Source organism: Gasterosteus aculeatus, chromosome 20, assembly GCF_964276395.1.
Source record: "Gasterosteus aculeatus chromosome 20, fGasAcu3.hap1.1, whole genome shotgun sequence".
NCBI classification, from domain to species: Eukaryota; Metazoa; Chordata; class Actinopteri; order Perciformes; family Gasterosteidae; genus Gasterosteus; species Gasterosteus aculeatus.
In genome coordinates, this window is record NC_135707.1 from 10,642,755 (window position 1) to 10,655,687 (window position 12,933).

Sequence of the window (12,933 nt, forward strand, 5' to 3'; positions counted from 1 at the left end):
TCTTGTTGACATGAACATTAAGCTCTGATTTTCAAGTTTCATTGATGAATAACTTTCCTTACGGATACTAATTCTTGACGAGTTTCCACCTAAAATGTCGGTGCAGTCATTAATATATTCCCTTTATTTTTGTGTACTTTTGTCAGGTTGATGATTTCCTACAAGCCCTGGTGTCATATGACAAGGAGCATGTCCCTGAGGTCTGTTTGACTGCAGTAAAACAAAAGTATCTGAGAATCCCAGAATTCCACCCCGATCTAGTTCGGACCAAATCTACAGCTGCGGCGGGTCTCTGTGCCTGGACCATTAACATTGTCAGATACTATGAGGTCAGGCAATATCTTCACACACCGAATAGAATTTCACATGTTCCCGCCAGAACATTTTTTTCTTCACTATGGAGCTTTTTTCATATTATGCCTCCTATTTTTTTTTTTTTGCAGATTTATTGTGAGGTCATTCCAAAGAGGCAAGCGCTATCCCAAGCAAATGCAGATTTAGACACGGCAACATCCAAAATGTTAGCGGTTCAAAAGAAATTGGCGGTGAGTGCAATGTTACATTTAATTAAATCTAGTCTAAAAGCTAGTTTTTCTTAATGGTGTCTAATTAAACTCAATTCCTTTTTGATTTGTTTCTAAAGGATCTTGATTCAACCCTCCAGAGCCTGACGACTCAGGTGGAAAGGGCCACAATTGAGAAAATCAGTTGTCAAGAGGAGGTGATGCGTACCAACCAGACCATCGAGCTGGCCAACCGCCTGGTCAAGGGCTTAGAGGTAAACAAGGAGAGATGGAGGAGTTTGTTGGTGTCATTGGGGCTGTCCTGGCATTGAGTGAACTATATATTTTTGGGGGGAGGTATGCATGGAGCGCTGACAATCAAATTGCCTCAGTAGTGTGGACTAAAAGTTGTTATGTCCTGGCTAGCTACGGTGACAGTTGTGTGAGTCGACCGGGCCAATGGAGATTTTACAGGCGGGCCCAGCAGCATACCGGGGACTTGTGAGACAGGTAGAGAGGGCTGCACCACAGAAAAACGCATGGCTGAGCTTGGCAACTGGCAGGCTGAATAGGGTCCAAAAGGAAGCAAGGTGGCGTGTTTTCTGTTCTGTCAGTGCAGCAGAGAGGTTGTGTGTCTACTGTACAAGTAGGTTCTACACATGGGATGTGGGTTTGTGTACTCGCCTATTCTGTGATAATGCCCTTGTTCAACCTCTAGTTCGTCATTACATTATAATTAATACTAACAAATAAAAAAGTGGGGTATGAATATATGGAATATATAAATCTTAAATGTTATTTGTTGAATACTAAATAGTTCATGTATGTGTGTATATGTGTTATATATATATATATATATATATATATATATATATATATATATATATATATATATAATGATACATACATTAACTATTTAGTGGTCCTGTGCATGCATTTTTCAGGCTACAGAATCTATTTTCATTATGGATCCAGATATGAAATAAAGGATGTCAGTGGCCATTTTGTAAGTTTTCTTGTTCAGAAAATAAATGTGGTTTGCATGGAACAGCTTGGCTTTTAAGCATATCAAGATAAATGTTTTGTCTTTATGTCATTGACCTGGAAGCAATAGTGTTCAGACTAATAAATCAGGCCGTCTATATTTAATCATTAACTTACCTCAAAGCCTCAACAGCTGTTGGAAATTAACAATGTCTCACCCCAGACTGAGTGATATTACAGGCAATCCATAATACATTAGGGTAAAATTATAGTGATTTTTAACTGTCTGAGAATGTATTATGTGACATATTCTAGATCCACAGCCCCTTGTAAGAAAATGCCATGCGTGATTTATTGTTGTAGTGTTGTCACACTCATAGTTCTGAAGGTTTAAATAAATGCTGAATTGATGCAGAGCAAATCTACAGGCAATCATTCAAAGCTATTTTAAGGGAATTGCCGTTGTACTGCTTACATCTTCTTAATTTGTACAATAAATGTGGTGGGAAGTTGCTCAGCACAACACGATCCTGCAGTGTGGATTCTTCCTTAGTTCTCAGATTGCAATTGTCCTCAGATGGGCTAGAATGAGTATTTCTTGATGATAATGAAAGCTTTTATCTTACAGTCAGAGAAGATCCGCTGGTCCCGGGCAATTGTTGAGTATGAGAAGCAACAGAAGACCTTGTGTGGTGATGTTCTCATCACTTCAGCATTTGTCTCCTACATGGGTTACTTCACCAGACCGTATCGGGCGCAGCTCCTTAACAATGAATGGATACCGTTTCTTCGGTCTCAAAAGGTAAGGCCAGTGTTGCAACTTATTTGTCTTGGTTGGACTGCAGTTTGTTTAAAAAGGCAAATATGTTCTCCCTACAAACATCCACACCAGAGTCTTTGAACTGGAGCTCATCACACTGCCAGCGGGGGGGTTCAACTCTTGTGACATCATTCCCCTGTTTCTGTTCCAGGTCTCTGTACCCCTGACAGAAGGCCTGGATCCAATCCTCATGCTTACAGATGACGCCAGTGTGGCCGCCTGGCATAACCAGGGCCTGCCAAACGATAGGATGTCCACCGAGAACGCTTCTATCCTGACCACCAGTGAGCGTTGGCCGCTCCTCATCGACCCACAGCAGCAGGGCATCAAGTGGATCAGAAACCGGCTAGCGCCAGAGCTGAGGGTGGTGCAGCTGGGACAGAAAGGGTGAGAGGGAGCTCTCTTCTGATTGCAGTAAAATCAGCTTTTGATCGGTTTGATTGTTGTTGTTTCCACCTTAACATCCACAATGGACTGCTAAGATGTGGTAGCACACAAATTTTTTATTCTGGAAGCATTTTTATTCCATAGGTGGCTGCATGTGATTGAACAAGCCCTCGTCTGTGGTGAGACCGTTCTGATAGAGAATCTGCCGGAAAAAGTGGACCCAGTCTTGGAGCCTCTGCTGGGTAGAAATACCATCAAGAGAGGAAGGTTAGTACTGAAACATTAGACTTACGTTGTTCTAGTAAAACATCCACATACAAGCCAGCTCTTCAAAAGTAGCTGTTTTCGTTTTGTTTTTTTTCCGGCCGAATCCCAGTTTTACATTCTCACAACTCGTCACAATGTTTCTTTGTTGTTAGAAAATGGGAGCCGATCTGCCAGATGGTTCAATCTCACTGAGCACTGAAACACCAGTAAGACATGACTGAATGCATTATTATTGCCCCCCTCTTCAGATTATAGATGAATTTGCAGCACGTGTTCTGAATCCCCGAGGCCAAAGTATTGATTGGCCTCTCAAGACGGCTGATAGATGAATATTCCTGTGTTCATATTCTTGAGGTGCGATGAATATTGACCAGCCGAACCTCAGTGTAAAAGCTGAATTAAGGACAGTCATGCTTATGTATAAGGACTCCTGTCTCCCACAAAAAGATGGCCTGCATCACACTAGATGTTACGGTCCTCCATTATCATGGGAAACCACCTCAGCATCAATAATTTCACAACGCTGATCTGTGAATTGACGGAATTTATTTTCTCTGGAAACCGAATAATAGCTTTACTGAAATAATTCTAAACTCTACGATAACACGTTGCATCTGGATTTATTTTAAATTACAAAATTAGGTCATATGTGTATGTTGTATAAATAATTTATGAACGATGCTTTACATTAGTACTACTAAACTTAAAAATGTGTAACTTGTATAAACGCCATCCAAACCGCTTAAACGCCCTGTACTCTGTGAATCTACCCGATGGCAAACCGGATTTTCCAAAAATGGCTCCATAAACCAAAAATACCACATATTGACTTTCTGCTTTGACTTCCCCTCTCAAAATGGTCTGCATCTTTCTTGCTCTGACCATGAGTATTGAATATCTTAACACGTGTTCATTGAGGTTCTGCTGAAAACCTGTCTGTTTAGACGTAACAATTCATCATAGTAAATCTGATTGTAAGTTTATCCCTTGTAGATGACCCACACACTTGTTTCTATCCATGATTAATACAACCTGCAGGAGCAGCCATGATGGATCTGGTAGGGATCCATAGCTGAAGTTCATTAATAATTGGAATGTTGCAGAGTGTGAAGTAATGAATACTAATTATTCCTTTCATGGCTGACGGAAGACTACAAGCCAATCCATCAGCAAGGACTTTAATTTGGTGGAGTAATGGTTCTATCAATAGTACATTAATTCTGGCTTGTGAAGATATAGAGTTGAACCAGACCGAGGCCAAGAGGAACCTGTGCCATAAAACTGGGGCCTTTCCTGACATCCGAGGGGTAATTAGAGAAAAATGAAAAGCCACCACGTTCATCAAGCCATCGCTAATTTAATTGAAACGCAGTAACAGATAAATACTGGCTGCTGTGGTGATCTTTCAGAATGTTTAAGATTGTCTATAGTATGAGTGACACGTGGAGCCGGTGAAGTTCTTCCCTCAGTTGAGGTTGCAGTGCTTGAGGGTGAGAGGTCAATGGCTCAGATGCATATGAAAGACAACAGCTTTCAAGATGCGGGTGTTCAATCATAAGTGAAATCGGCTGCTCTGCGCTTCACAGGAAACCACTGGGGTCAAATTCCAATCATCTTGATGTTTCACTTCCTCCCTTTTGCAAGTTCACTGATGGGAAGATAAAAACAACCAGAGCACATTGAACTCTGCAGCCATTATTGCTATCAAATTCTTTATGTTTTCAGCAATGTTGTGTTTGGTTTGTGAAAATGACCCAAAACATAAATGTACATTTTCGACCTTGTACGCAGTGGCTTGACAAAACATTGCAAACTCAAATTAATAGTAAGTTAACTATTGGTTAACTTACTAATTAGTCACAATGGAGATGGATGTGTAAAAACAAAAGCCCAGTCTCTGTTTTTCTCTTTAATACTTTATGGACTTGACCTCTTAGCTTTAGTTAGTTAGTCATAAATAGATTACAATAAATACAAGGCAAGAAAAGCTATTAAGTGGAACTTAGAGTTTGAATTGTTTTGCCAAATAGATAAACTGTGCAGTAAAGGTTCTCTTAGTACCTATTTGCAGCAGCTACAAAGCATTTGTTTTATACATTTTAAAGTACACTTTCTATACCGTATCAGCTGTATAACAAAATCCGATATTGTGCTTTCTGGTCGGTAGTGACCTTAAAACCACACAGCGGTTGACCAGTTTCTTTTTTGCACTGTGCTCTCCTGTTATCAAGGTACATCCGACTCGGGGACAAAGAGTGTGAATACAACAGTAGCTTTCAACTCATCCTCCACACCAAGTTGGCAAATCCCCACTTCCCTCCTGAGCTCCAGGCCCAGACCACCCTCATCAACTTCACAGTGACACCTGAGGGCCTGGAGGAACAGCTGCTGGGACAGGTGGTGTCGCGGGAAAGGCCGGACCTGGAGGCCCTAAAGGTGAATTAGGACATTTCTGAAGTTCGCTGTGAAGGATTTTATTGGTGATTTTCAATAAGAAACAACACTCCATGTCAATATTGTACATTTCCCAAGATGGAGCTGACAACCGCGCAGAACCACTTCAAGATTGAGCTGAAGAGGTTAGAGGACGACTTGTTGACTCGCCTCTCTGCAGCTCACGGCCATTTTCTAGGTGATATCTCTCTGGTGGAGCAACTTGAGAACACCAAGAGCACAGCTGCTCACATTCAGTGCAAGGTGAGGCTGTAGCATCCGGTCATCTGTATTTATCTTTTTACTCCATATTTTGTAAGTATTGGATATTTCTCACACAATGGAAGCACCTCATTTTATTGCATTTGCTGCAAATGATGTGTAGTTAGGAATAAGTGTAATGAGATGGTTTTGGAGCATGACTGAGAGCCTAATAGCTCATTTTTTATGCAATTGGAACGCACAGGTGGTGGAGGCCAGAAAAAACGAGACAGAGATCAACGAGGCTCGAGAACTTTACCGCCCAGCTGCTGAGAGAGCGTCGCTCCTCTTCTTCATCATCAACGACCTCAGCAAGATTAACCCCATGTACCAGTTTTCCCTCAAGGTGAAAGCTCTAACCCTAAAATTACTCTCAGGGGACACACATCAGAAAATAAACAATGCTCAAGCTCCTCCTGGAACAATAATATCATTTTTTTTTATAGAACTGTTATTTCTTTTGGTAATTTTATGCACCGTCACTTTAAACTTGTTCAGTCCATTTGTTGAGTTCAGCTGTCAATCCTTTGCAGAGCTTTGGATCCTGTATTTATGTCCATATTCCTTATCTGTTCCTTATCACTGTCCTCCTTTTTGTTTGTATTCCAGACCTTTAACTCTGTGTTCAACAAAGCAATGGAGCGTGCAGAATGGGACGAGGACGTGAGGACCAGAGTGCACACCCTCACCGAGGCCATCACCTATTCTGTATTCCTCTACAGCAACCAGGGCCTGTTTGAGAGAGACAAGTTAACCTTCTTGTCACACACTGCCTTGCAGGTGAGGGACTTGGGGCCGCCTCAAAGGTGGGGCCTCCTGTCATCCTCATCAATCAAAGTACTTTTCTGCCCCCACATTAACTCCAATTAAAAGCAGTCAGCAGGACCATACGCTGCTATCGATTACCTCTCACAGCACGCCGCGTGGCTGCTGTTCAGACAGTTGGTTCTGACAAGGGGGATGGTTCTAATGTGGCATAATGCAATTATCCGTCACTGCGCCAACAGTTTTCATCTTAGAAAATTGTGCGGCTTTGAAGGCTGTCCTTCATGTGGTTGTTTACGTTCAAAAGCCATTATTCAACCTGTAGAAGTTTCTGCAGAGTTTTTTTTTTTCCAGTTTTCAGATCTTGTGGAAATGATTTAAATGAGGTAAATACAACATAGATCATAACAAACTGCTGCTCGTTCCATCCCCACAGATTCTGCTGAAGCAGGGCCTGATTGATGCTCAGGAAGTTGACCTCCTTCTGCGTTTCCATGTGGAAGCTTGCAAAGTGAGTCCTGTGTCATTCCTCTCCCCGCAGGCCTGGGGAGCCATTAAGGTGCGTTCAAGTGCTATTCAAAGATGTTAAAGCGTTATGTTAATTATTTAGTTAGCCTTCAGGACATCACTACCCATAATGTTGCATCACTTGGAAAAGTCCTATGAAATCTATTATTTGGATATAGACCATTTCGACAGTGGAGGACTTCAATGGACTGGACAAAGACATTGAGAGCTCACCAAAGCGTTGGAGAAAGATTGTCGAGTCCGGTTGTCCTGAAAAGGAAAGACTGCCCCAGGACTGGAAGAATAAAAGTTCCCTACAGAAGCTCATAATCTTTAGAGCACTTCGCCCTGACAGGATGACCTATACATTAAGGTTAGTAATTGACCAAAGAACATTTGTAAGTGTTGCACTGTATATCAAGATTTTTGATCATGTTTCCTGGCAGGAACTTTGTGGAGCAAAGCATGGGAAGAAAATATGTGGATGCCGCCATGCTGGAATTTGACCAGTTGTATGAGGACAGCAGCCCTTCAAATCCTGTATTCTTCATTCTCTCCCCTGGGGTGGATCCATTGAAAGATGTAGAAAAACTAGGTACTGTGTATATTGTGGGTTATTTATAAATTCTGATCAATGGGTAGGGATAGTTGTTCTAAATGTTCTATCTGTGCAGGATTGAAGCTGGGGTTCACCATTGAGCACGGCACTTTACACAACATCTCGCTGGGACAGGGGCAGCACGAGGTAGCGAAACGGGTCCTGAGTAATGCCTCGAAACTCGGACATTGGGTCATTCTGCAGGTAGGAAGCCGTACTTTTCAGTGACTAGTTCAAGTAGTCCCCGTAGGCTGCTTTTCCAGCAAGCCTGTAATGCACCTAATGATATTATCTCACCCCCTGAGCGAGGAAATAAACTCAATTTGGTTCAATAAAAAACATAATTGACTAAATCAGTTCCACAAATGCCTCATTTAAAGGGAGAAGCCTGCAGCCAAGTGAGCCACTGAAGGTTTTCTTACTAATTGAGAACAGAGCAAAATATTTTTCTTTCAATAATGAACACAAATATGACTATACATTAAAAAAAAAAGTATCAACATTCAACACATTGTGCCTAACCCTTTTGGATTCTTCATTGTTTAGAATGTGCACCTGGTGCCTCGATGGCTGCCCTCTCTTGATGGACTTCTCGAGACGGCAGCGGTTGACAGTCACCCAAACTACAGGGTGTTCATCACCGGGCAACCAGCACCAAACCCTGATCAGCACCACATCCCCAGAGGGATCCTGGAGAATGCCATCAAAATCACCAATGAGCCCCCCACCGGCATGAATGCCAGTCTGCACGCGGCCCTCAACAGTTTCAGTCAAGTGCGTCGAGCATCTAAAATAATTCCTCAAATAGTGTTAATATTAAAAGAAGAACAAACGGTGGCATTCACTGTAATCTGTATTTGTCTCTCTCTGCAGGACACTCTGGATATGTGCTCCAGAGAACAGGAGTTTAACTCCATGCTCTTCTCCGTCTGCTTCTTTCACGCTTGTGTCACGGAGCGCCGTAAATTTGGTCCCCAAGGGTGGAACCACAACTACCCCTTCAGCGCTGGAGACCTCACCATCTCAGCCAGTGTCTTGTACAATTACTTGGAGGCCAACTCAAAAGTAATTTTTACCACTATTTGTAAAGATACATCAACATGTTTTTGTTATTTATAGATAGAAAACATTCATCTGTTTTTAACACTACTTTCTTAAGCTGTGTAAGTATAGAATAACAATGGTGTTCGCAATGGCAATAATATTAGACTAGGCTATTGAATTACTATTCAGTGTGCCCAATTACTTCTTAAAATCTATTCTCTCAATGTTATTTATTTTTTTATAACTGAATACGCAACGTATGATTTAGCTTCATTTCACAAAGACAAAAAAAAAAATCCATTCTTGGGGTGCTGCTCCCTTCTCATCTAATGTATTTCTCTTAGGACTCCTATTACTCTGGTCACAACCAATTATGTCTCTTAGGTATTCTGTCCTCCAAAAACGAATGTCCTTCATTATGTTAACCAAACACTAACCTGTATGTGCGTATACAGAGAATTCATTAGGAGGGCAATGAAGCGTTATCCTAAATGTAATTACATGCAGCCAATGTGACAGTTCACAATGCTACATAAGTGATCACTGCAATTAGAGTTGATGAAGGAAGCAATTTGCACAACAATACAGGTACAAATGATTGTAAACCTCCAGCTTTTGTAATTTGTTATGAATCACAGGTTCTTTTCTTCCTCCTTCACCCTCGCGGATCATAATCTCCTGCTGAGGAAAAGAACTCTTCTGTCATCCACTAGATCAGCGAGTGTAAAGAAACGTAATTTTGTTCAATTTCCCTCCTGGTATCATCATAATACAGATCATTTGGGATGAGATCATGTAGTCGTTGCTTTAAGTTAGAAAAGACAAATGGACAGAAATAAGTAATTCAACAGAATTTGTCTTCTTAGTTGATACCCTCCTAATTGTTTAAATACCACATTGTTCTTTCATTTGCATTTGCATATCAGTCTACAGACTACACGTATTATAGTCCATGCAGGTGCCCTGGGAGGACCTGCGTTATCTTTTTGGGGAGATCATGTATGGCGGACACATTACAGATGGCTGGGATAGAAGACTGTGCCAGACTTATCTACAAGAGTTCATGCATCCAAAAATGGTAAGTTAGCGTCCATGTTGCTATGCAAGAGCAATCCATCCATTTTTTTTTGCGTTTGATGTCAACACAACTATTGCAATAGAATACAATTTTCATTTTATTGTTGAATTTTCCAGATGAATGAAATCCCAACAAATTAAAAATTTGATTTTCTTTACCTCAAATTGTGTACTTATTTGCATCTTTTGCGTTCTCAATATTTCAATTCCTAGTTTGAAGGGGAGCTCTTTCTGTGTCCTGGGTTCCTATCGCCTCCGTTCATGGACTACAGCGGTTACCACAGTTATGTCGACGAGCACGTCCCACCTGAGAACCCCACTCTGTATGGTCTGCACCCAAATGCCGAGCTCAAGTGCCTCACTGTCACTTCAGACAACCTGCTAAGGACTCTTCTGGAGCTGCAGCCACAGGAAGCCTCCAGAGGGGAAGGCGCAGCGCAGGGCACAGAGGAGAAGGTGTGGAGGCAGAAAGAATCATTACTGTGAGCAAAAAGCAGCTGATACATAAACCTGCCAACGTAAATTACCTAACTTTGCATATTTTATTCATCAGGTCAAGTCTGTCATTCAAGATCTCCTGGACAAGCTTCCTGAGGAGTATAACATGGCCGAGATAACTGCAAAGACTACAGAGCGAAGCCCGTACATTTTAGTCTGTTTCCAGGAGTGTGAACGCATGAATCTTCTGCTAGCAGAAATAAGGAAGTCCCTTAATGTGCTGGATCTTGGCCTGAAGGTGCAGTCTACTGTTAGGTAGAGATGAATAAAACGCACGTTCTTTATCAAGATATCAAGCTAAGGATTTGTTCTTCCACAGGGAGAACTCACCATCTCCTCCAGTATGGAGACGCTGCAGTCAGCCCTGTTCAAAGACTGCGTTCCTGATTCCTGGACCAGACTGGCTTACCCCTCCACTAAGACACTGGCCCATTGGTAGCCGCCCCTTTCTAATGATCCCCTATATTTGCTCAACTTGGCCTTTAATTACGTTAGTTATGTTTGCTGTGTTTTAAAACCTATCCTAAAACACTGACTTATCATAAAGGTTTCAAGCAATGCCATGCTATGTTACTAATTGTTTATTTGTTTAATCAAGGTTTAATGATCTAATGTGTAGCTGTCGAGAGTTGGACAGCTGGACTCGAGACTTGGTTCTTCCTGCAGTTGTTTGGCTCTCAGGACTCTTCTACCCACAGTCCTTCCTGACTGGTGAGAACACAACCCTGGAACCAAAAAGGCACATGATTTAGATGACATGTGCACCAGAGCCAGCAGATGTATTAACATGTCCCCCCTCACCCCCCCCCAGCTGTTATGCAGAGTATTGCTCGTAAGAATCAGTGGGCCCTGGAGAAGATGACTCTGACTGTGGATGTAACAAAGAAGACAAAAGACGACTATGGACATCCACCCCGGGAGGGGGCCTATATCCACGGGCTCTTCATGGAAGGTGAGAATAATTCCATCAAACCTCCAATGCGTCCTGCGTTGCTCAATTAGGTTACATTTGAAACCCTTGTTGTTAAAAGAAGAATCTAATGGAGTCATCCTCGTGTGTCTCAGGAGCACGTTGGGACACCCAGGCGGGAGTCATCTCCGAGGCGGTTTTGAGGGATCTGACTCCCGCCATGCCGGTGCTGTTTGTCCGAGCCGTGCCAGCTGATGAGCAGCAGCTCAAGAACACTTACGAGTGTCCAGTTTACTCCACTAAGCAGCGTGGGCCCTCATACGTATGCAGCCTCCACCTCCGAACCAAGCAGCCTCCTGCCAAGTGGATCGCAGCCGGAGTCGCACTGTTACTGTCTGTATGAGACATTAGAGGAGGAGGAGGAGGTATTTGTAATATCCACCGAGGGCTGACAGGATGTTACATTGTCACCACACTATCATTGTTGCCAAAACTATGTGTCCAAGGACACTTTTAAAATACCAGTTTTAACTCTAACTAACTCTATGAAACTTTTACTTTAACCTGGTTAATTGAGTTTTGAAAACTGAATTTCTATGTGGGACATTATCGTGCAGTGTAAACATGATATGAATATTTTATTTTTTTATTTTCATGGTTATTGTCAATACCGGTAGATATCAACAGCTTTTAAATATCTACTGACCGTATTCTGCAAATAGTGCTAAAACGTTTATTAGAGGACCACTATTTTCCCATCTTAATATAATTGACTCATTTATTGTATTTATTTAGTTTTTTTTATCAAACTTTTCTTATTATTACTAATGGAACAGATATGTTTATTTTTTAATAATTAATTGCAATAAACGTATTGTTGCTCATTTGTTTCATACATATGAATACTAACATTGTTGTGTGTGTGTGTTTTAGATATGAAGATAACGGAATTAAGGGAGTGCAGACGCATGTTCAGCCGGTGCTGAACCTGTTGTGTCTGTGTCCGACACGGTTGAACCTTTCCCATGAGACGGTTCAGTCTGGTCGTGATTTGTTGGGAGCTTATGTCTCTATTTTAGACCATGTAATTCTGGAAAGGGAGCATATTTTATTGGAAGGTCAAGATTAAAAAGGCTCCCCGGCTGCCCTCTTCTAACTGAATGATACACAATGCCGTCTGGAGGGTTCCCGGACAGAATTCCCAGGAGATGATGTGCACGGCCGCTATTGACTTTTAAATGAGGTGCATTTGACATTGACCTTTTGTACGGCAGAGGCAGAATACTAACAGACGGGTGTAATTCATTCAGCCAGGCCTGTTGGAGAAGCCTCTTCAAAGATACTGATCGCTTTCTAGAAGAGAGCAACACATTAGATGACCCATCCTGTATCAGTCTGCACTCATCTGATTGACTTGATATAAATACAATAAAACCTGAAACTTTGACTCTGAAGAAACTAAAATTGTATCTCTTTTAAACAGATGTCGATGAAAACTGAGATGTTCAGAGTAAGGTTTGACTCTGATAATCTATGCGTACTGAATGAGATGTGCATCATTTATGTGCTGTTAAGTCCCTAATGTGTCACAGCTTTGGTAAAATATTGGGGGTGCACAGAACAACACTGGGGGGAAATAATTGAATCAAATATTTGGGTGCTCGGATAGAATTCTGTGCAACCATGGAAAGGATATATAACAACTGAACGTGTGTGTGTGTGTGTGTGTGTGTGTGTGTGTGTATAACCTTCATTTACCATTTATTCGTTCAAAACAATCTTTTTAATGTGTTTTTGGAGTGTCCATTATTGTCAACATAAAAAAACGCAGTGTGTCTGAAAGGGGATCTTTGGATATTAGCGGAAATCTGAGACAGGG

The 12,933-nt window shown here is 41.7% G+C and overlaps 1 protein-coding gene across 5 annotated transcripts in view; it reads left to right on the top strand.

Moving 5' to 3' along the window:
- The window catches only part of si:dkey-233k19.3 (dynein axonemal heavy chain 11), a 35,323-nt gene extending 22,811 nt beyond the window's left edge, over positions 1-12,512 (top strand). Inside the window, exons 60-83 of one of the 5 annotated variants that reach the window (XR_013453803.1) lie at positions 147-329; positions 444-545; positions 644-778; positions 2,116-2,289; positions 2,459-2,694; positions 2,839-2,961; positions 5,193-5,397; positions 5,494-5,658; positions 5,861-6,001; positions 6,265-6,435; positions 6,857-6,979; positions 7,107-7,300; positions 7,374-7,522; positions 7,602-7,729; positions 8,072-8,299; positions 8,399-8,590; positions 9,496-9,647; positions 9,860-10,102; positions 10,200-10,382; positions 10,464-10,579; positions 10,743-10,855; positions 10,956-11,096; positions 11,210-11,479; positions 11,988-12,512. Coding sequence is in view for 3 of the 5 variants with exons in the window: in XM_040165091.2 (XP_040021025.2) it covers positions 147-329; positions 444-545; positions 644-778; positions 2,116-2,289; positions 2,459-2,694; positions 2,839-2,961; positions 5,193-5,397; positions 5,494-5,658; positions 5,861-6,001; positions 6,265-6,435; positions 6,857-6,979; positions 7,107-7,300; positions 7,374-7,522; positions 7,602-7,729; positions 8,072-8,299; positions 8,399-8,590; positions 9,519-9,647; positions 9,860-10,102; positions 10,200-10,382; positions 10,464-10,579; positions 10,743-10,855; positions 10,956-11,096; positions 11,210-11,457 (3,822 nt within the window). In the remaining 2 variants the exon portion in view is untranslated. Of the gene's footprint in view, positions 1-146; positions 330-443; positions 546-643; positions 779-2,115; positions 2,290-2,458; positions 2,695-2,838; positions 2,962-5,192; positions 5,398-5,493; positions 5,659-5,860; positions 6,002-6,264; positions 6,436-6,856; positions 6,980-7,106; positions 7,301-7,373; positions 7,523-7,601; positions 7,730-8,071; positions 8,300-8,398; positions 8,591-9,207; positions 9,384-9,495; positions 9,648-9,859; positions 10,103-10,199; positions 10,383-10,463; positions 10,580-10,742; positions 10,856-10,955; positions 11,097-11,209; positions 11,964-11,987 lie in introns of those variants that run through there. The other 4 variants (XM_040165091.2, XR_013453802.1, XM_040165090.2 and 1 more) reach the window with 4 other exon arrangements.
- Positions 12,513-12,933: the final 421 nt, after the last annotated feature.